This window comes from Synchiropus splendidus, chromosome 4 (genome assembly GCF_027744825.2).
Source record: "Synchiropus splendidus isolate RoL2022-P1 chromosome 4, RoL_Sspl_1.0, whole genome shotgun sequence".
Lineage (NCBI taxonomy): Eukaryota > Metazoa > Chordata > Actinopteri > Syngnathiformes > Callionymidae > Synchiropus > Synchiropus splendidus.
Window position 1 is genome coordinate 18202177 of NC_071337.1, and position 20901 is coordinate 18223077.

Consider the following 20901-nt stretch of genomic DNA (forward strand, 5'->3'; position numbering starts at 1 on the left):
TTGCTGCTCTTGTTCTCCATCTGGTCTTGGACAACATCCAGAGTGAAGAGGTCTTCTTCGAAGAGGTCTTCAAAGAGCAGTTCCCGAACATCCTCTCCTGCCACTTGGAAGAGATTGACTGCGAGCTCAAGAAGGGCAAACAAGATTCACATTATTTCCAGGCTGAATTTCATGAACTTCATGAACACGAATAGAGACCTATTCAGGAAATATATGTAAATCATTGAGGCAAAGCAGCTGTTCCGGGAGGCGAAGATTTGTCTTTTTATGGAGCATTTCACCGCAACTGGAGGCGAGAGGAGCAGTAAACAGCTTTAGTGAGACGCTCTTGGAGTTACTTGAAGGTACAGTACATTTTTAAGCATTTTCTTGTCTTCCCTTCTCATACAGCTCACACCCTCAAAGGATGCCACAAGACTCCATCCAGCAGGTGACGGAGGCTCAGGGGAAGACCTGTGCTGGTGGAGGTGCTGAACAAGCAACTGTGTAGGTTTGTGGTTCATGTGCTCAGTGGCCACAATGACACAGCAGCAGAATGGAGGTTTCCTGAAGACTGCAACTACTGGGAGAAACACAAGAACGTGATGCTGTGTGTGTAGAACTAGAGATGTAGTGTGTTGTACTGATCAAGAGTCTTCTGAGACTGAAACACTATGTTGAATCTCCTCCACTACCTTCATGATCTGTCATCTTCCTCTGTGTTTATCATTCATGAAAATCAAATTCAGTTCTTTGTCCAAAATATTTTATTCACCCGGGATGGTGACTGCCTTCTAATATATCCTTTATGATCTTGCAGGTTTTGTTTGTTGTTGTACTTCTTCAAAATACAAGAAGAGATTTTTGCACATGTGCAGAAACACTTTCATCCATTCATAAATGTTTTTTTTTCTGTCCCCATGACTGGACCTCAGCTTCTGAAAGGCATGGTGCTGACTTGATGTTTGAATATGGTGGTCTTTGAATGATGACGTCATGCGTTACGTCCCACCCAATGAGACGCTGAGCGTCCACGTGATCGGCTGTGCCCAACACACCGCTCTATTATTTGAGTGATTGGCGGTGCGTGAAACGCCGTCTGCGGTTGGTTGCGTCTACTTCGGCTGCACCTGCGTGCACTGCGTGTCATTCGGCTTGACTTTTAACTAACGCACGTCCGTGTCATTCACGAGGACTTGAAGACAATGTTTGACCGAAAGAAACGGAATAGTTTGACGTTGAACTGCAACGCTGAGGCGGAGGAGTTCAGACGGGTGGCGGTCCGGCGGAAGGTGAAAGGTGCCGCTGAACACACAGGTACAGGTATTTTTTATGTATTTAGAAACCCTGTCGTGTTCAGTATTCGCCTCTCGCATATTTTGTTGACTATTTTTAGTCTATTGACAGGAGTGTTTCTTGCAGAGAAATCCTTAAACTACTCCTTGGAATACGCGAACTTTTTCTATCAACTTAAGTCTCTTCGTTTTAGCCGTTTTTACATTAGCAGCACTGTTGTCAAACTTTAGCACGGGGTATTATATTTCAACTAAACACCAAATGTGCGGCAAGTCGATATTTTTTATGTTTTAATCTCTTAAATAAATCCATATTTTTGCTTTCAGTTGTACATCTTAGGATAAACACAACTGACACAAATGAGAAACGTCATTCATATTAATGTGTTTTTGAAGTACAAACTATTGCTCTGGAAATTCTTCATGAAAATGAATGTAGCCTTTAGTATAGTGGTTCATGTTGATGTTAATTGACATGATGATTTTGCCTCATCTCAAATGATCTGTTAGCTGCTTCCTTTATCCTATGTACTTTTTTGTTGCAAGCTCAGACCATTTGAACATTTACTAACATTTTACATAGTTTATATAAAATTGTAACTGAATCTAAACTGTCCAAGCATGTGGATAATACCTGATCGGCCACATGAGAAGCAATGGCTTAGTTAGTACTGATATACAGAAAGTTGATTTGCTCAACTGCTCATTGGTTAAGAGTTGGGAGGTTAAATGGCACACATCTCTTTTTAAACTGTTGAGTTTATTGGATTAGTGGACTGAAATCTGTTCCCCCTGATTCAGCCTAGACTTTGCCTTGTATGTCCTGAGACTTCAATCCATCATTGCTCTCACAAAGCGCCACTGTTTTCCTGCTGTGGTAGAGAGTAGGGAGGTCTGTTGAGACTTCCACTGCATTATCAGTCTATTGCTCCGATGGTACTGCTGGAATGAGACCCTTAATCACTGTGCGCTTGTTCTACTGCCTCACATGAATGAGGCCACACAACTGCTCAGCGTCTGGATTGAACTGTTGTTGTTTTTTTAAGTTTAGATGTTCAGTTGGACATTGCTAATGTCAACATATTTTAGAATCATGTCATCTATCCTAGGAAGTCAAGCATTTTTTACAAGTCTCAATGTAGTCTGTATTGTCTAAACCAGTGTGGTATTCATTACTATTTGTATTCTAAAGGTTCTGTTACCAAGGTAGTCACCACCGATGTGTATGATCTATTTTCTGAATCTTGAGGTGAAATGTAAAGTTTAACATATAATAAAAATATAAAACCCACTCCTTTAATTGAAAAACTTAATTTCATGCGGTAATGTCCCTTTTCCCCCCTATTTTCTCCTTGTTTTGGCAGCAGAATCTAAGGCTCAATTTAAGGCTCTTTTGGCTTGTCACAAAAGTTACACTATATAATGTGGTCCTGAAGGAAATTTTATTGCCCATCCATTGAAACTGTCCTCCTTTCAAACTTATTATCAATGGTCAAATTCATCTTTATCGTGTCAATTATGGACTGTAGTTTGAACCAGGATGTTAATATTTTACTGTGTTCTTGTACAGTTTAAGCATTTGTTCTCCAACAATCTCTTCCAGATTGAAATAAAATTTGGAAATGTGAAAATTGGTATGTGTGAAATATCCCGAATCAAAATCAAATCATGTTTCATGTTAAAAGCTTTTCCTTAATTTTTCTTGGCAATACTTAACCATTATATCCCTATATCAGTTCTTAATTGTTTTGATGTGTAAGTTTGTCTGTCATTATATTATATAACACGAGAGAAGCAAAAATGTTGGGATGGTAATATTGTTGTAAGGTTAGTCATTAATATTCAGACAATATACAATGGCAAAAGAGTTTACTAAAACGTCATGTATTTCAAGATGTGCGGCAGTGACGAGTTAGTTCATCCAGCTTTTTGAAACCTTTGGTCCCAATCAAATATTCTCCTTCTTCATGTATTTTCTACTTCATCACCACTAGGTGGACTTCCTAGAGCAGAAGCTGACTGTCAGGGACCATCACGCCTAGCAAAACAGAAGGAATGAATAAAATGAAGCCTGGAAAGAGGAGGAAACTTGGGGAAAACAATACTTTAGTAATCTGGATAAAATAACAAAAAAAACATTGATAAACATTCAGAAATTATTTCATGGGTGAAAAAAAGCATGACTAGCCAAAATAATGGAACATTATTTATGAATGTTCTAAGCTGGAGGTAATGATGAATACAAAATGCCAAAGAAAAAAAATACTAATAAAACCTAAGTCTAGAAGTATGTTTTGGACATTATGGTAATGAATATTAAACTAACCAATTAAACATTTATCTGTCAGAAATATTTCCTCCTCTTCTCAGTTTTGCCCAGGTCTCGTACAAAGGCTCTTCCTCGGCTTTTGTAGAGACCTGAGCCGCTCCATCTCAGCACAGTTCAGGTTTCCAATCCAGATTTGTCACACCCACTTTTTCAGCTGTTTCAGTAGCTGTGTTTGTACGGTTTCGTTCTATAGGAGGAGCTTTTCTTACAACTGTCTTCATAACTTGATTCCATTCCAGAAGCCTTACGATATATCCCCATAACAAGTGAACATTATGTTGTGTTTCATAATGAAGTTCTGAAGTTTTACTGGATCTGTCTCATGTCACAGCAGCAGCACGATGGGATGGGAATCAGTGGGGGAATTGTGTTGGGACATCTGTATCGCTAAATGAACCTACAACACCTCACCAAAACCAAATCTTGTCTAAGTTAGCCCATTTCCAGGACGCAAGACAAGTTTCTTTTGTGCTCTGATCATGTGAGTGTCTGCGACGACAGGAAACCATCATCAGTTCACACATGTTAATGGCACCATGGTTAAGAGCGATCGTATTGATGTCCTCGTTGGTTTAAATGTTCATCAGCAGAGGCGTTGTTTCCGATGCATTAACATCTATTTGACTGATTTAATGTAGTAGATGGCTGCGTGACAGCATGTGAGGCACTGCTGCAGTCTGGCTGAGGAGCAGACACAGATGCCGACACGAGCTCAGGAGAGTGCACCGTTGCAGCAGACACTCTCAGATATTAGCGAGTCAGTGAGTTTGATTCTTAATTGAAACACTTCAATAAACATATATTGCATTCAAACCGGTCCTTAAGGGGCTTCAGTGGGAGCAGGCTTTTGTTCCAGTCAATCTAGAGGACACCTTCCCACCAATCAGGTGCCAGTATCCATTTGAACGTCTGTGTGGTGCTGTTTCAGCTGACACCTGGCTGGTTAATGTCAGGGTCGGATCGAAAACCTGCACCCACTGTGGCCCTTTTTGTTTTTGGATTCGTTTGACATCCTAGATCTATTGGGTCAGCTGTAATGCTGACGCTGGTGTTCAATCCGTCATGACGTCTCACACCCACACGAACTGCTGCACTCTAGCCTTTATTTAACCAGGATTAAACACAAAATCACTATTTATGGATTTTCATGATGATTTCTCAGGATGCACCGAATTGAAAATGTGTGGCCAAAGCGCAATAAAATGCTTGGCTAGGTACAGAATAATAACTAATACGAATATCCAATGTTTTTTTTCATTTTTTTTTGTATTGCATTAATAGTTGAGAACATAGTTATGTATTTGTTAAATAAAGTTAATCTTTGGATGATTGACTATTTTTTATATATGTCAGACTGCTTTTCAAATAATAATAATGACAACAAAAAATGTATAACAAATTTTCCATTTATCTAAACGGGCAATGTAAACAGAAGGCTGCAGATAGTTTGGTTTAACACTCATTGCAAACTGCAATTCTATTCTCACCAACTCTTTAAAAGAACTGAAAACTGTATGCAGACTGGATCACTCAAATAAGGAGGAAACTTAATACGTGGGTCGAAAGGTCAAAATCATTCTGATTTGTGTTGAACCGCCCCTGTTCTGTCACCAGCTGACAGGGTGGAGAGCCGTGGAGTCGGTGCTGTCGCCGCTGAAGTGGGGGGTGGTGGTGTAGAATGGTGGAGTGGGATGTTGTCAGCGGTCTTGCAGAGCTCATTCCACCTCAGTTGCACATTTTGTACTTGAAAGACACGTTCTATTACATTGTGTTGTTGATTCCAAGCGAAAATCATCATCAGGCTGCGCTGCGTTGTTTTTTTTTTTCACTATTCGACCAAATATATTGGGCCAGCGAATCTTTGGTGATCTCAATGTAAACCCTGCTCCATCCTCTGGAAATAAGAAGTCACACAGTGAGTTATTGGTCAAGTGATGGCTCACGGTTTGACAGTAATCTCTAAAAGACTTGTCTTTACTGGCCATCACAATTTTTACTGCAGTGTGTCATTTATAACGGTAGCCATTATATCCCTATATCGCTTCTTCTGTTAAACTTCTCATGCCTACACTACAAACAAATATTGATCCCAGCTCCTCTGTGGTTGGTGGAGTTGAAGGCTGAAAAGAAATATGTCATTGTTTCAGCTGGTCTAGCTTGATTCTCCAACCTGAGCTGCTGCCAGTAGGAGCTGGTGAAACAAGGAGCCTCAAGTGTCCTCCACCTGTGTTCTTCAAAGGAGACAGAAATAATTGTTTTTTCTTGTACAAGTCCTGAAGGTGTATTTGTTGAACCAGTTGGTGAGGAATGTGGTTTGGTGACTCTGACAGGACTGACGCTGTTACACTGTGATTGTTGGATCCTGTGATGAAAAGACAGAAGTGAGAAAGCGGAAGTGTAACATGGTTGAGAAAGTCGGCCTCAGCCGTTTCCACATGACTCACAAATCCCTCTCAACTTTTCAACAAAGGCACAAACATATCTGACAACTTTAACTTTGTTATACATGTTATGGAACGCCTTGCGTCATTTGGAGAAAAATTACAGCGGGTAAGAAAATAATCCACTTACATAATGTAAGGTCAGGGTTTGTATTTTAGATGGAGGTCTGTGGAAGCAGGGAATTAAAATGTTTTTTGTTGTTGGAAGAATGCAAGTAAATGAAGAGGTGGATGGGCTCCTGTTTCACCTCTTTAGAATCAATTCAGGTAGATTTCTTGTATGTGCTGAATCTGTAAATGGACGATGCGAGATGTTTCTGCGTCTTCTCCTGTAAATTTGTAAACTTAATTCATTGTCGCTTCTCAAAGCATTCGTTAACTTTCCTTATAATCTTGCTCATTATATATACAATATTTTCAAGAAAATCTCTTGTCACTTGCTCTATTTTCTGTGGGAAAATGTCTAATGTTTAGAAATGACGTTTTCTGTTTCTTTGTGTATTTTGTGTTTTACTATTTCAGAATCATGAAATTATTCAAGATTGGCCCATGTTTTTAATTTAAAAATAGCTAATTCCAAATATATTGGGAGGTACAGGAATAACTGTAGTGCCACAGGGCAGTTTAATTTTAGTAAAAGGGCAAGAATAATTTTCATGACCTTGCAACTATGTTCCGAAGTCTCAGGGTAACAAATAGGAAGGCATCTGTTGAGTCATTCAAATGAACGGATCTCTCAATAGTTGCTTTTTTTCCAATGGGCAACGCTACTTGCATACAGGCAGGTGCAGTGAACACTCTAACGCAGATCGTATGCTTAGGGAAACGACTGTGCTGTGTTCCCAAATAGGGAACAAGTTGCGTTTTGTAATGCTTCGTTTACGTGTCAAATACGTGACAATTCCGTATTTCAAGACAGGTTGCAGCCCTGCAGTATTCACCGCGTTTTGCTTTGTGCTATATGTATTGCATTGTTTTTAATCTTCTTAGCGCCACTGTTTTAGCTGGTGAAGCTCTGGTTTGTGTGGTCTGATCTGCTCTCCATTTGTAATCTGTGTCTTTGGAACGGTATCATTTAGGACGCAGATTTCCATTTGCAGTCACGTGTTCGAAAGAGTTCAACAAATCTACCCAAATATTGAGCCCCGTGGGATACTATTCTTCCTTGGCATCACTGAGCTGAAGTGTTTTTTGAGATGCTATTTCTGCTATTTGCTATTTTCTCCAGTAGTGACCAGCGGAGTGTGTGGATCGTACAGCTGCGACCCTGCATGTGACAGGATCGGTGCATCAATACCGAACCCCAGTCATGCTGCAGGGAAAATTGAGAGAGTAAACGCAACAAGGAGATCACCAAACAAACCTCAAGGTAACGGCTACTATTGCAGCATGCTTGGTCATGTGACTAGCCTATGTCAGTGCTTGAAATGTTTTGTCTCGACGTCCAACTAATGTTGATTTCTACCTCTGAGAGGTTTCAGGATACACAATTTGTTTGTCCTTAGATTTCCAGATGCCTGTGTGCGAGAGTATGCCACAGCTCACAACTCATCAGTTGACTCATTGATCGAATTCCTTCCGATTTCAGTTCCTCCTAAACCAGCTCACCTCCAGAGTCCACTGAGGGGAGATAGCAGCCCCACTTCGGGAAAATTCCAGTCTCAGCCAGTTAAAGGAGCCAAAGACCAGAATCAGAGTCCTGCTTGTGACGTTTCTGTCCTCATTGTACATCCAACTCCGAACGGTCACGGCTCGCCCAGTCCTATCAGAGAGAGGAGCCGTGTAGCTGGATCTCAGATCAGCCCGGGCTCGCTGTCCCAGGGGGTGCCCTGTCGAGTGAGCAGTCCAGTGTTAGGGTCCCCCAGTCCGGGGAGAAGAAGCCTTCCTGGTCGCTGTCCAGGGAAAGAGGAAGGATTCACTCCTGTGAAGCTCTCACCACGGAACCGTAGTCCCCTGGCTGGAATACTGCGGACCCCCAGTCCAGTTCAGCCCAAGCACCGGTTCTACAGCCCTGCCAAGAAGTCCAAGTCTTGGCTGGGTATGCACAGCAAAATGGATGGACAAGAGAAGAAAGTCGGGAAATCCCTGAGTGTGCCCAACCTGATTCATTACTGCAATGAGAGCGGGTGAGTTTTTTTTTTATGCTACGATTTAATGTCTTCAGGGGGTCTTCATTCATTAGTTTATCTACCAAGTCAACGGCTCGAGAGTGACGGGGAAAAAAACTAGTCCGTTTCAAAATAATATTTTTCCACAGGCGGGGTGGGGGAGCAGGAAAATACACAAAATAAATGTCATTTAAATCTAGAAATAAAGGAACTGCAGATATAACTAAAATATATTGTGATCAAAAACCAAAGGCTTAATGCTGGAATAAAGTTTAAAAAAATGCCGCTCTAGGAAAAAAAAATCAGAAATTCTGTATGGATAATTTTGAAATTAAAAAACAAAAACAAATTAATGAAGAATAACAGGTTTAATATGTAAAATGCTAAAAGAATAATTATTCAAAAAATGAAAAGACAATTTGACAACAAAAAAATAATCTGCTTTGAATTCAAACATGAATTGAAAGTGGAAAATAGAGACATTTAAAAAAGTAATTAAAAGTGACAAATTTAATAATCTGGGGGGACCAGACAAACCAGACAACTTGAAACTAAAAATAAAAAAAATATAGAGCTCCTCTTTGAAGTTTAGCTTGACGTTTGAACTTTGGAATACAAAATTGAATAATGAAAAAGATAGAAATGTGATACTGGGTAAAAAATATATGTATATCATGGGGAACTTGGAAAAAATGTATATGTATTAAAATTGAAGTTAAAAAAAAGTGAAAATTCCAAAAATACTTGAACAATGAAAATAATTATTTGAAACAAAACAAAAAACACAGAGTTTAAGGTTTCCGTTTACTGTTGAAGATTGTCCAAGTTGATAATCAACTGCTCTGTTTTTCTGCCTCCAAAACAGAAACCATGATGAGGTGTTTGTTCATTCCATGATGAGTCGCACTCATCAGTCTGGAACACTTAAGCACTCAACACTTAAAAAGACTTCACTTTTTGTCCCAACAGAATTTCCTCAGATGACCGTTCTCCTTTAAAGCCTCTGCAGTTGCTCAACTGTGGAACCAACAAAAGTCACCCAAAACTTCAACAAGCCCTGAGCGAAGAGATTCCTCACCTCTCCATCACCAGCTCCCAGCTCTCGCCGGGTCAGATGAATGGCATCACGCCTGGAGTGGATGCCAGAGCTGAGATTGTTCCCGTGTTGTTCTGTCCTTCGACGGGGGCCCCTCTGGAATATGGCAGGATTCCCAAAGGCGGAGACACTGATGTTGAGATGGGGAGCAAAAACGATGAAAAGGATGAGAAGAAAAGAGCCGAGCAGAAGCTTTTCCAAATCGCCACCGAGCTTCTGCAGACAGAGAGGGCATATGTGACTCGGCTCCACCTGCTGGACCGGGTCAGTCACTGTTGATAAAGTAGCATTTGAAAAATACTTAAAATTAGGTTTATTACTTTTTTACTTTTGACATCTTTTCACTGGTTGTTATTTAGCATCACACAAATGTGTATTAGTCTGCAAAGGAAGATTTCAAAACTGTCCTATCATGGGCCAACATCGAAGGTTCAGTTCTCAAATGTTAGTGCTGGTCAAGTCGAATGTGGGAAGTCAGTCAAACTGGAGCAGTGGTGTTGTGTGGGCCGGTTTAAGACCAGATGAGTTGGACAGGGGGCAGACCAGCCAGCAGGGTGTTGCTAAACTAGAACTTACTTCACCCTCAGGTTTTGATGTCCAGTCCTGAAGTTGTGCATCAAAACGCTGCCTGATTGAGATATAAATTTTCAAGAAGAAAAAATGGCGCCTGGAGTGCACGAACCACGTAACCAGCCAAACTGTCATGTCAGTAAACAACTTTGCCTCCTCCTGCAGGTTTTCTGCGCCCGTCTGACAGAAGAAGCAGGACGAGGGTCCTTCCCTCCCGAAGTGATCAAGAACATCTTCTCCAACATTTCCTCCATCTTCTCCTTTCACAGTCAGTTTGTGCTGCCCGACCTGGAGAAGTGCATCAGCAGCTGGTGGGTTTTCGGATCACTGCGAACCATTAGGTCAACTGTGGTCTGTTTCGCGGAGCACATGCAAAAGGCCGGTATTGCCTCCTCTATTAAAAAAGTAAAATAAAAAAAGATCCTTACCTGAATAATACAATCTGCTAAGTGGTATGTGGCGAAACCGAAATAAAACGAATTAAAGAAAAAGTGCAGTTTAAGAATTGCGAGTGATCACTGTTCTTCTTCTGAACTTCTCCACCACATCCAGGTGTGAGAGTCCAGGTTTAGGAAATGTTCTACTCCGCCACGCTCCTTTCCTCAGGATGTATGCTGACTATGTGAGCAACTTTGACCAGGCAATGGAGCTGGTGAGGACGTGGACGGAACGCTCCTCCGCCTTCCGCAATGTTGTTCGGGACATACAGGTCAGAAACCCGTTAACTTCTTCTTTCATCTGTCAGCCATGACCTATCTTGTTCGATCTACCCAGTCAAGCCTGCACCCTCCCTGTCCTCATTTGTCTCATGCGCATGTCCTGCACCACCTGACCTCTGTGGTGTTCCTGACTTCCTCATCGAGCACCTCGCTTCCTCTCGAGGAACTCCATCATCTGGCTTGCTGTGGAGCAACTAACTTTGCTTGGATGATCAATGCGTCTCTGGTGTACTGTATTTCTTCAGAGTCAGGAGGTGTGTGGAAATCTGTCGCTGCAGCATCACATGCTGGAGCCCATCCAGAGAGTCCCCCGCTACGAGCTCCTCCTCAGGGACTATCTCAAAGTGCTGCCCAAGGATAATGCAGACTACCAGCTCGCTCAGAGTAAGTATTTATTATCATGTTTTGGTTCATAAGTGGGAAGAAAAGTCCTTTTCACTTGTATTTCAACTGCTGTTTTGTTTTCCAGAGTCGTTGCAGACCATCTCCATGGCTGCCACGCACTCGAACAGCGCCATCCACAGAGCTGTGCGTGCATTGCTATCCCCTTGGCTGTATGCGTGTTTGATGCATCTATCATGCCGTTCACTGTCTTGTGCTATTCCACAGGAGGGATTGAAGCGTCTGCTAGAGATCTATGAGATGGTGGGAGAAGAGGAAGTAGTCAATCCCACCAATGAGTTTCTGAAGGAGGGTCGTCTGCTGAAGCTAGCAGCTCGAAACACGTCGGCCATGGAGAGACACCTCTTCCTGGTCAGGATCAACCACTAAAGCAGAAAAAAAGCAAGTCTTCCTTATCAGCTTTTCTTTACAGTTCAACAACTTCCTGCTCTGCTGCTCCCCAAAGTTCTGCCTTGTGGGTCAGCGCTTCACAGTGCGCAGCAGGATCGGAGTGGACAGCATGCAGGTTCAGCCAACCACCAATGAGGATCACGCACACACATTCCAGGTGTCTGGGAAGGAGAAGACTCTGGAACTGCAGGCCAGGTGCGTTGTTCTACCTTCAGGCTGTTTTGTTTTGTTTTGTTTTTTTCATTCTTGGCATTTAGGTCTCACAGTAAATGTACATTGTATGTCTATTTAATGTTCCTTGCTCTGCTCTTTCTGTTGTTACCTTGCAGTTCGGAGCAAGAACGAGACGAGTGGATTAAGGTATGCATTTTTACTGTTTTTCCTTATTCCCATTTGTCTTTTTCTTTTCTTTCTTTTATATATTTATTTTTTTATTTGTCTTGATGTTTGTTCAGTTCTTATTATCTAGGTCTCCTTTGTTCTTTACTTTATGCTTGTGAAATATAAGTTATTCTTATTTGCCCGTTCTATTTTTTTCCATTAGTCTTCACCGCACTCGTCTACCTGTCATTACAGTACAAGCCAGAAATTAATCCATGAATTATAAGATCATTTAAGTGTAAAATAACTGTACATTTCATGTCAACTGTTTCATATTAGCCGCCTTCCTCAAGTATTCAATGTTTCCCTGCAGATGATTCGGGAAGCCATCAGTGTATTCCAGAAGAAAAATGAGACGTTTAAGTTGGCATCTAAAGAGTTCAACGTGGAGCAGCCGGTAGGTTCTTGCTGCTTTTAGAGTCGGAGAGGACCAGACGTGTGACTCAATGTGTGGCTGTAGGTGGAGGAGCTGGGGAAACGAGCGCCGCGTTGGATCCGGGATAATGAGGTCACATTGTGCATGAAATGCCAGGAGCCATTCAATGCGCTGACCAGACGACGACACCACTGCCGGGCCTGCGGCTGCGTGAGTGGTTCAGCTTTTGTTTTTCTCCTTCATTTATAAAAGAAACTCAAGCTTTTACTCGCGTTTTCTCCACCTTGGTCCACTAGGTGGTGTGCTGGAAGTGCTCAGACTACAAAGTGGCTCTGGAGTACGACGGGAATAAGCTGAACAAAGTCTGTAAATCTTGTTTCTCCACCCTGACTGGACAGAGAGGGGAGAGAGCGGAGGGCAAGAAGAGGAGAACACAGGAGGTTGGTGTGATTCGGTCAAATCTCTTTCTAAAGTTACTGTTCTAACGGTCATTTTGTGTCCCTCAGTTGGAGACTCCCCCAGTGTTGGGCGATGCTGTATTTAGTGGCTTCCTCCTTTACGGCTACAATCCAAAGACTTTGCAGCGTCTTTGGTGTGTTCTGACACGAACCGAGCCGCCGACTCTCTGCCTCTACTCGGCTTCACAGGTCACTACACGTTCAGAAGTCATGTTGTCCATAGGCATGTTAGCTGAAGCATTCAGGGACCAATACATGAAGAGATTTTTCAATTTCAATGTCCAATGTCAAGGCGTGGTCGACAGTATATCTCAGTGGGTGAGCTTCAGCTGCCCTGTATAACTCAACCCGTGCCTTACTGGGCCTCCCGGGGGCACTTGATGAGATTTTATGAAGCAGTGGAACTGACCCCTGTTGCTCATTCGGGGTTTTTGTGGAGCACAGATTCTTGTGAACATTAAGTGGCACACAATTTCAGTTTCGTTCCATTTTCCAAAGATACTTCTTTGGGTAATAGTCAAAGTCTGTCAATGGATTGTTAGTATAGACTGTTTTTTCTTTACTATAGGCTTTTTGGCATTTTAGAGTTCTGCCTCCTTCACCAGCTCTAGTTTCATCTTGTACCCCGAGGAGAATTACTCACCCTCCACTGGCTTAAGCTGTTCAGCGAGCCTTTCTAGTAGCTCCCACTATTTTTAGACTCCATCAGGCATACGAGCACCTGCAGGCACAAGTTGACGTGATATGCTCACACAGACGAGAAAAGGAACAACAAAGCACTAATGTGGCTTTTTTTCCTGAGGATGAGAGGCATAACTCGAAGAGGCCACATGCTAACATTATTCACTGCAGATGAAGACGGGACGAAAGATGCGTTGTTATATTGTGAAGCTCACTTTAAAATCAGTGGCAAAATGTTCTGTGCAAGATTAAAACTTTTACTTGATATCTGCTGGAAAAAGTAACATAGAAAATGTAGATATTATGTCTATTTTGAAACATGACAAGATGGATAGAAAAAATTAAGAAGAGATCAAAAATTATGTGCTCTTCAACTGATGCGCATTTATGACCCGTGTGTCCAATAATATTATTAATTTTGAACTGACAATCTTCAGCATTGTCAATGAAGAAAAAACATCTAAAATAAAATGATTTAATGCAATAATTAACTAAACTGAATTAAAATATTGATGTTGTTTTGACATAAAGTGAGTTTTTGGGTACATAAAAGTTACATAAAAATAAAATATGGTTAGTAACTCAGGACTTTACGGCTGTGGAATAAACAGAGACTATATTAATTAGAAGTATTTATTTAAGTTAAGAAAAAAAATATTTCTGAACCAACGTTTGTCTTTATATAAGATACAAAGCACAGCCTGCATGCAGAGGTTTGCATCTTTCAAAGGTGCAAAATGGCGTGTAGGCCTCAGTTAATACTCTTGCTGCAGTGAATGTATACAATTCCTGGAAAGTAAATGAATTTATTAACCAAAGACGATCTGATTTGCAGTAATGGGAGAGCAGTTTTTGTGTCACGATGTAGCGTGTCTCAAATGCAGGTCAAACAAAGTGTATTATTGGGCACACGTGGCTGCAGTGACTGTAGAGAGGAGCCGCCGTCACATCTACCTGAGCCTCATCTGAGACGTCTGCATGCTGGTGAAAGAGACCTTTTGATGGTGCTGTCTCTGTGTGCTCTGACAGTGGCATGACGGTGACAAATGGTAGTGAGGACAGATGATTGGCTGACCTCTAATTTTGGGGTGACATTGTGTCATGAACATTTTAGGGACAGGTCGTCATCCTGGGTCCTGTATTAACAGTGGAGTTGCCCATGTACACATGGCTCTTATGTCTTCATTTACCGTTGTTTTTCGTGACTTGAGCACATGCAAACCGGGATCTTAAGTCCATTGGAGATGAAAGTATTGAGAACACTGCCATAAGAAGTACATTATCTGCTTGTGTCTTCCATTTCCTCCTCACCTTCTTCTTCTTCTCTCTCTCTCCAGGACGTGAAGCCGTTCTCCATCATCTCCCTGTTGGAATGCAGTGTTCAGGATTGCCCCCCTGAGCTCTCAGGTCAGTCCAGCTTCACCCTCAGAGATTCCTCATCCACACACTCCTTCACCTGCGACACCTCGGAACTCAGACACCACTGGCTCACGCTTCTCAAAGACTCAATGAACGGTGGCTGTCACAAAGCCTTCGTCAATGGAAACAGCTGAACATTGACAACAAAAGCAAACTTTTATCTTTCACTCTTCTTGCACTTTAATTGTGAAACGGTTTACAGTGTAATAAATAAATGTTTTAACTTGAGTCGGACGATCCATTTCGACAGGGGTTGTGAGATTAAGGTGCATGGATGTCGGGAAAGAAAAGACGGTTTGACACAAAAGAAGTTTTGTGGGTTCTTGGTCGTCTTTAGAAAACACATTCACTGGATCCCACTTCTGCACAAACAGTGAAATATTTACAAATCAATATCACAACAGAAACAGCTGGATATAAACGGAGTCACGTAGTGTTTCAGGCACCTTTTGGCCCGCTAACACCTTCACATCTGATGAGTGTGATATGTTTGAGTTGGAGCTTTGTAACAGAACTACTGTCCAGTCTCTTAAAAGCGGACGTCCCACTAAACACAATGGAAAACAAAACAGGGCTGGCACTGGTCACGTTCGCAGTCAGAACCTTCTGTCCCTTTCTGCGTCAGCGCCCTGCCACATCTGCTTCATCAGTTGCGTGAATAAGAGGTCTCCGACTTCTGAGTCACCTTCCGTAACTCGCAATGTAGCAGACTTCAGCGACAGACTGGGAGAGGATCGGTGGTGTCCTTCAGCTGCAGCACAGCTGCTCGGACACCATCAGTGTGTCATATCCATAAATGTCCAGCAGGTGGAGCAAGAAGAGCCTGTCGCCATGAGGGTCCAGGCCCATGGCCCTCACGCTCTCCTGGGTCAGGGTGGGATCGCAGCTCCCCGCCACCTCGCTGAGCGTCTGGAATATTCTGTTGTTCTGCTCCAAGAAAAACCTACAATAGGAAGTTTTTGATCAGCATGAACAGTCCGTTTTCTTACTTCTTTTTAAGGCTACATTTCTTTCTGTGTATGGACAAGTTTAGCCTGTGCAGCTGATGGCAGATCTACCAAATTGTCTTGGAATCAAGACCCAAAGCTATTTCACTACCAGCAATTGCATACATTGACCATGCAACACTTAAGGTGGTCTCTTGTTGACTTTTTAATGACAGAAGCTTATTTGATAAGAACTCATTCTGCCTCGGCTTGCTTGGAGACATTAGCTCTCCCAGGTCTGTCCCTGGCTTCCTCCCAGTTGCTGGGACCCTGCAGATAAATTTGGGTAATTTCACCCGCCTGTTGCTGCGACCTTGTTTTGTCACTTTGTGTTTGGGTTCAGCTCATTCTTCACTACAACAGACAGTCCTCATGACTGAAGCTACACAAATCTGTCTGTCTCTCTCGCGCTCCATCGATCTCATCTCAGGATCTCCTGTCTGGACAGACCTTTTCGCTCTTTCACCAGTGGGAAATGAGGGTCTTGGCCTAATGAGATCCTGAGGTCACCAAAACTAAAAACTGCTGAGAGCAGAGTCATTCCGCCAGTCACTCACTTCACCCTCGTACTTACAGTATGAACAAATCTTCTTCACTCGACACACAGTCGCCGTTTTCCTCTTGAGAGTACAGCAGCATCTGTCTGCACAGATATTTTAATGTCAGTTTTTACAGTGACATAACATTATGACCACTTGGATGATGTCAAGTGGAATCTGGAACTTCAGCTTGTGTGGGGTTTTGTTGTTAAAGGTGCCATAACACACCAAAAATGATCAAAATATCTTTTTACTGAGCTGGTCATCTCACTCAAGTTAGGTGGTTCGGCCACTCTTCTAAGGTCTAAAGGCCTTGTATTAGTTTCTTTACACTGGTTTATTTCTGTTCTTAGTGTACCTCCGCCATCTTGACTTCTATTGCCCATTGGCTCCTTAGAGATCATGCTCCCTGTCTCATCTCTTCATAAATTATTAGTATGGCCCCGTGGGTCTTTGAAAATACAGACCTAAAATAACTATTTTTGTGTTTTTCTACCCCGAAGCTAATAGAAATGACATTGAAATCCCAAATTAATTAAAGCTTTCAATGTGAAATGCTCATTTCAACAGTATTTTTGTCAATCATAATAAGTACCTGAAGTGGCTTTATATCAGTTTCATATTTTACCCATATTTCTGCATCCAAGATATTCACACTTCCAATACGTGTGATCCATATGAGAGAATAAAAGGTATATAAACTGAAAAAAAAATACGTAATCAAATTCCTTTTTACCTTTGTTTTGCAATATTTTAGCGACAATATAGTATTTCTCTCTCCTGTCTGTCAGACTTCACATGACATTTTATGTGTGCTAGACCGTCCCAGACAGGTGGGACAGTTTTAGTAAGTGGTGTCAGTAAACCGGTCACCTGAATCACATGTGGTCATAATGCCGCAGCAATGCTTTGACAGAGCCGGTCACAAAAGCTTCACAGCCTGTACTTGCCTCTGTTCAGTGAGTTTGCGATACTTCTCTCTGTCTGCGGTGCTGAGGCGCAGCAGAGGCTTCAGACCTTCCCTGTAGGTCTTTACATTCTGATTGTCCACGTAAACGTCATACAGATCCTTCTTCTCCTCGAAGATCTTCTCTGTTGTGCCTGGAAATCCAGACCGCGCATGAGCAACAACACAAAGTCTGTGACAGCACGCTAACTCACAGGCGACGTAAGAAAGCTCGTTCTCCAGAGCGCTGATGTCGGCAACGTTGACGTAGAAGAAGGGACGGAACTCCGGCACCGCCACGCCCACGCCTGGGATGGAGATGTTGGCCAGGCAGCAGCAGCAGTACACTGGCCAGAGACTTAAGTCAGTCGCTGCTGGTTGGAGCTTGATGGTTGGTGTGGCTCACCTCTGTAGCAGACCACACCAACAGGCGGCGGCGAGAAGATGAGAATCCGTCTGCGGAGTAGCGCCAACTTCCACAAGACCATGATCTGCTCCCCGAAGAAGCGGATGAACTGTGACATGCATCCAGCTGGATGGGTGATCTGCCTCAGGAGAATATCATGAGTCCAACTGTAAAATATCAGGGAACACGTCCTCACCTTCATCTCCGGGTGCATGCTGTGATTGATGGCCGCTCCCCAGGCGTTTGCTGGGCATGTGGTTACAATGTCCTCCCCACTGGGGGGCAGCAGTGCTCTCTTGTCCTCGTAAAAGGCTTCAAGTGGGGAGTAGTGACCTGGTGACTGTAGCTGGAGCCTGCAGGACCAAGGAACAGATGGGTGCAAAGATGGCTACGAGCCGAGTAACCAGATACACGTTTGCCTTTTTTCCTCATCACGAAATGTTAGTGCTACCAACCGCGCCAACAGATGGTACAGTCATATACAAACTATCGCTAATCCATTCTTCTCTATATTCAGTTTTTGGAATTTCATGAGCTTTATGTCAGTCTTCATAACCAAGTCATGTTTACCACTGACTGTTCTAAATTATGAAAACAGTTTGAGAAGAATGGATTTGGCCGACCTTTGTATCGCCAGACTGCTGGTTGCAGAGTTTTGGCTGGGTTTAAGGGCAAATCATAGGACTGAATAACTGAACAAAAATCGTCGTGTTGGAGCATATGTGCTGTGCAGTGGACTGGCGACCGGTTCAGTGTTTTTCCAGGTCATGCAAGGCAGAATAGACCTCGCAGGACGCTGAATAAGTGTTAAAAAATCTTACGTCTCAAAGTCGAGTTTTCAAGTGGTTGTCACGCAGAAACAACATGCCACACATTTTAGTGAGGAGAAACGGGACTCCTCTTTAAGCCCTCTTTTTCTGAATGACTGCAGATTGAGGTCAGTGAATGCACCACAGCTGAGGTACACCAGTGAACACAAAACATGACAATATCGATGAAATGTTTTCCAAACACTCACTGCTTAGAATCTGGCACAGACTGGTGAGCATAAATGGAAGTCATATGATGAACTCGGAAGGACAATGAGAGGAGTGATCTGGATTGGATCCTCGTGACACACAGAGGTCGGACAGAAGAGATGTGATGACACAATTGATTTGGCTAGTTTTCCAAGGGCTTGACTCTTGTCTACTGCTGAAAACCCCAGATGATGAGCATAAGAAAAAGCCCACGGGACCAATGCAGGATGGTGACCTTGTGTCTCTGTACTCTAAGCCAGGGGTCCCCCACTTGCAAGTTGGAATACAAAAGAACGTAATATGAGCACCTTCAGCCATTTTTCAAGTTTAACTCAACATTTCATCTGCTCAACCCCTCAGGTCAGGTGACTTAAATATCGTTGTTTTTCATTCATTTGACCTGTCAAGTAATGTCCCTGTAAAGCTTCATGTGAAGGAGGCATAATGGCGACCAACAGTGATGATGCACATACTTGACCTGATGCTCCAGGAAGCTCATGTAGCGGTAAAGAAGAGTGTAGGACGGCGACAGGATCCCGACCGACTTCATTCTAGCCCCTCGCTCCACTGTGCTCTCCACTGCCATATTGGCGAAGCATGCCAAGCCAAAGTATGAGCCTTTCCGGAAGTATCTGTGCACAGACGAGAGGAGACAGAGGAGCGTGGCCTACCATGGGTCAAGGGGTACGACTAGATCTGGCCCAATGGCTTGAGCCCAGAGCGACACTCACATGAAGTCTGTGGTGACTCTGTGTGACCCGCTGGCTATGGCTTTGAACTCCACCCCCTCCAGGTCCATGTCTTTGGGTAGGCACCACTCCAGCATGTTGCCTGTCACAGACACAAGACAACACTGACCGTGAGTGACGTAGAACAGCCCATCTGAGAAGGATATCCATCAATGTTGCACATCCTGTTGAAGGAATGAAGAAAAAGCTGCCTTGTATAATGGGCAAATATTTAAAAAAGCATCCAAAAAGTAAGATTAAGTTGAAATATTAGTCAGCATCCAATGGTTCATTGTTATTCAATAAAGGTTGCTCAAAGAAAGCTGTGTTGGATACTGTAAGATTTTAGTCGCAACGACAAACCTGACCTTCCTGGCAGCCTGTTCTTCAGCAGGAACCCAACAGGACTCATATTGATCTCCAGGCTCGGTCCTCTGCTGCTGCTGGCAATGCTTCACCACATCTCCCATCACCTCCAGTCACTGACCTCTCCTGACCCTCACCCTGCTTCACCCTTTCAGTAGCAGCTTTTATATTTGGCAATAAAACACTTCCGACACTCCAGTGCTGTAACTGATCAATAAGAAGAAGAGCTACTATTTCATTAGGGCCCATCCGCTTTTAACTGTGGCCTCATTAAAAATGGATGGACCAACTGTCTCGGAAAACAGAGGGTGACTTCCTCCATCTGACGTGGAGATGACTCTTCTGTTGTTAAGCGACAGTTGATGAAATAATTTATGCTTCATTTAATATCAAGGCTGGCTGGTGTCTGGGTGGCTTCCTCACATCAGATCGTGAATAAAATGATACTGATAATTACATTGTAATAGAGGTGTGTTTTGGGTATTACAGGTTAGAATGTACCTGATCTGGTGTTGAATGCGACCACAAACACCGACACTATCTGGTCGCTCTCCTCCCATTTCACCATCTGGTCCTCCAGCGGCGCCTCCAAGGACTCCGGATCCGATAAATGCTCCTCTTCGCCCGTGAAAGTCTGGTCGTCTGCCCCGGTGTTGGGGCTCACGGGCGGGGCGCTGCAGCCATCAGACCTGGCGGGTCCCGAACTCCCCAGACCGCCGCCTCCGCTCCACCCGTACCCCGGCGACGCTGTTAGAACCCGGCTATTGGACGGGCTGGACAGCCGGTCCCTGCAAGGATGCGCCGCTTGTTCCTCATCTCCCGGCGGCTTCTCCGCGGACGGGACCTCCTCCCAGTCCAGCAGCGGGGCTCGATCCGACCGTTCCACCATCCTGCACCGCCTCGTCGCTCTCACCGCCGTGGGTCGTGAATGATGTCTCAGCCGACAGACTGCGGCTCCATCCGGGGTCGAGCCCTACACCCACACCGCTGACTTATTCCCAAGAGCTCTCGAGCATCGCATCACATCGTCGTCGTCTCCTTAATCCGCGTGTTCTGCACGGAATTAATCTGATGCTGTTTGGAGGAGAGGGCTACTCCTCCGTTTAATCTGAGGTGCGTTCAAGGCCATTCATCCGCGTGGTAAAATAAACCCGCGCCCTTGAATGCACCACGGTACTCAAACTTAATCTCAGCAATGCAGCGCCCTTTTCATTCATAGTTTATCATATTAAATGTTTCCATTTGACAATTTATTTTTTATTCAGAG

The 20901-nt window shown here is 43.4% G+C and overlaps 2 protein-coding genes across 4 annotated transcripts; one reads left to right on the forward strand and one right to left on the reverse strand.

Annotated features, from left to right (window-relative positions):
• The first annotated feature begins 1097 nt into the window (after nucleotides 1–1097).
• On the forward strand, nucleotides 1098–15507 carry LOC128757580 (FYVE, RhoGEF and PH domain-containing protein 4-like). 2 transcript variants are annotated; one of them, XM_053862981.1, is made up of 16 exons: nucleotides 1098–1296; nucleotides 7276–7413; nucleotides 7633–8170; nucleotides 9122–9512; nucleotides 9984–10129; nucleotides 10371–10527; nucleotides 10783–10921; nucleotides 11007–11065; nucleotides 11147–11290; nucleotides 11352–11524; nucleotides 11659–11689; nucleotides 12024–12107; nucleotides 12171–12296; nucleotides 12383–12526; nucleotides 12593–12733; nucleotides 14563–15507. In XM_053862981.1, the coding sequence occupies exons 1-16, from the start codon at nucleotides 1185–1187 to the stop codon at nucleotides 14776–14778; spliced, it is 2739 nt and encodes a 912-aa protein (XP_053718956.1). In that variant the 5' UTR covers nucleotides 1098–1184; the 3' UTR covers nucleotides 14779–15507. The 2 variants fall into 2 exon arrangements, with proteins under 2 accessions (XP_053718956.1, XP_053718955.1); XM_053862980.1 differs by having other exon boundaries at nucleotides 7273–7413; nucleotides 14563–15506.
• Nucleotides 14813–20757, reverse strand: LOC128757581 (DENN domain-containing protein 11-like). Of its 2 annotated transcripts, none has more exons than XM_053862983.1 (9): nucleotides 20136–20757; nucleotides 19272–19371; nucleotides 19014–19172; nucleotides 17718–17874; nucleotides 17522–17660; nucleotides 17331–17462; nucleotides 17120–17270; nucleotides 16205–16273; nucleotides 14813–15587 (listed from the first exon to the last, which is right to left on the reverse strand). In XM_053862983.1, the coding sequence occupies exons 1-9, from the start codon at nucleotides 20521–20523 to the stop codon at nucleotides 15392–15394; spliced, it is 1491 nt and encodes a 496-aa protein (XP_053718958.1). In that variant the 5' UTR covers nucleotides 20524–20757; the 3' UTR covers nucleotides 14813–15391. The 2 variants fall into 2 exon arrangements, with proteins under 2 accessions (XP_053718958.1, XP_053718957.1); XM_053862982.1 differs by having other exon boundaries at nucleotides 16205–16269; nucleotides 17116–17270.
• Nucleotides 20758–20901: the final 144 nt, after the last annotated feature.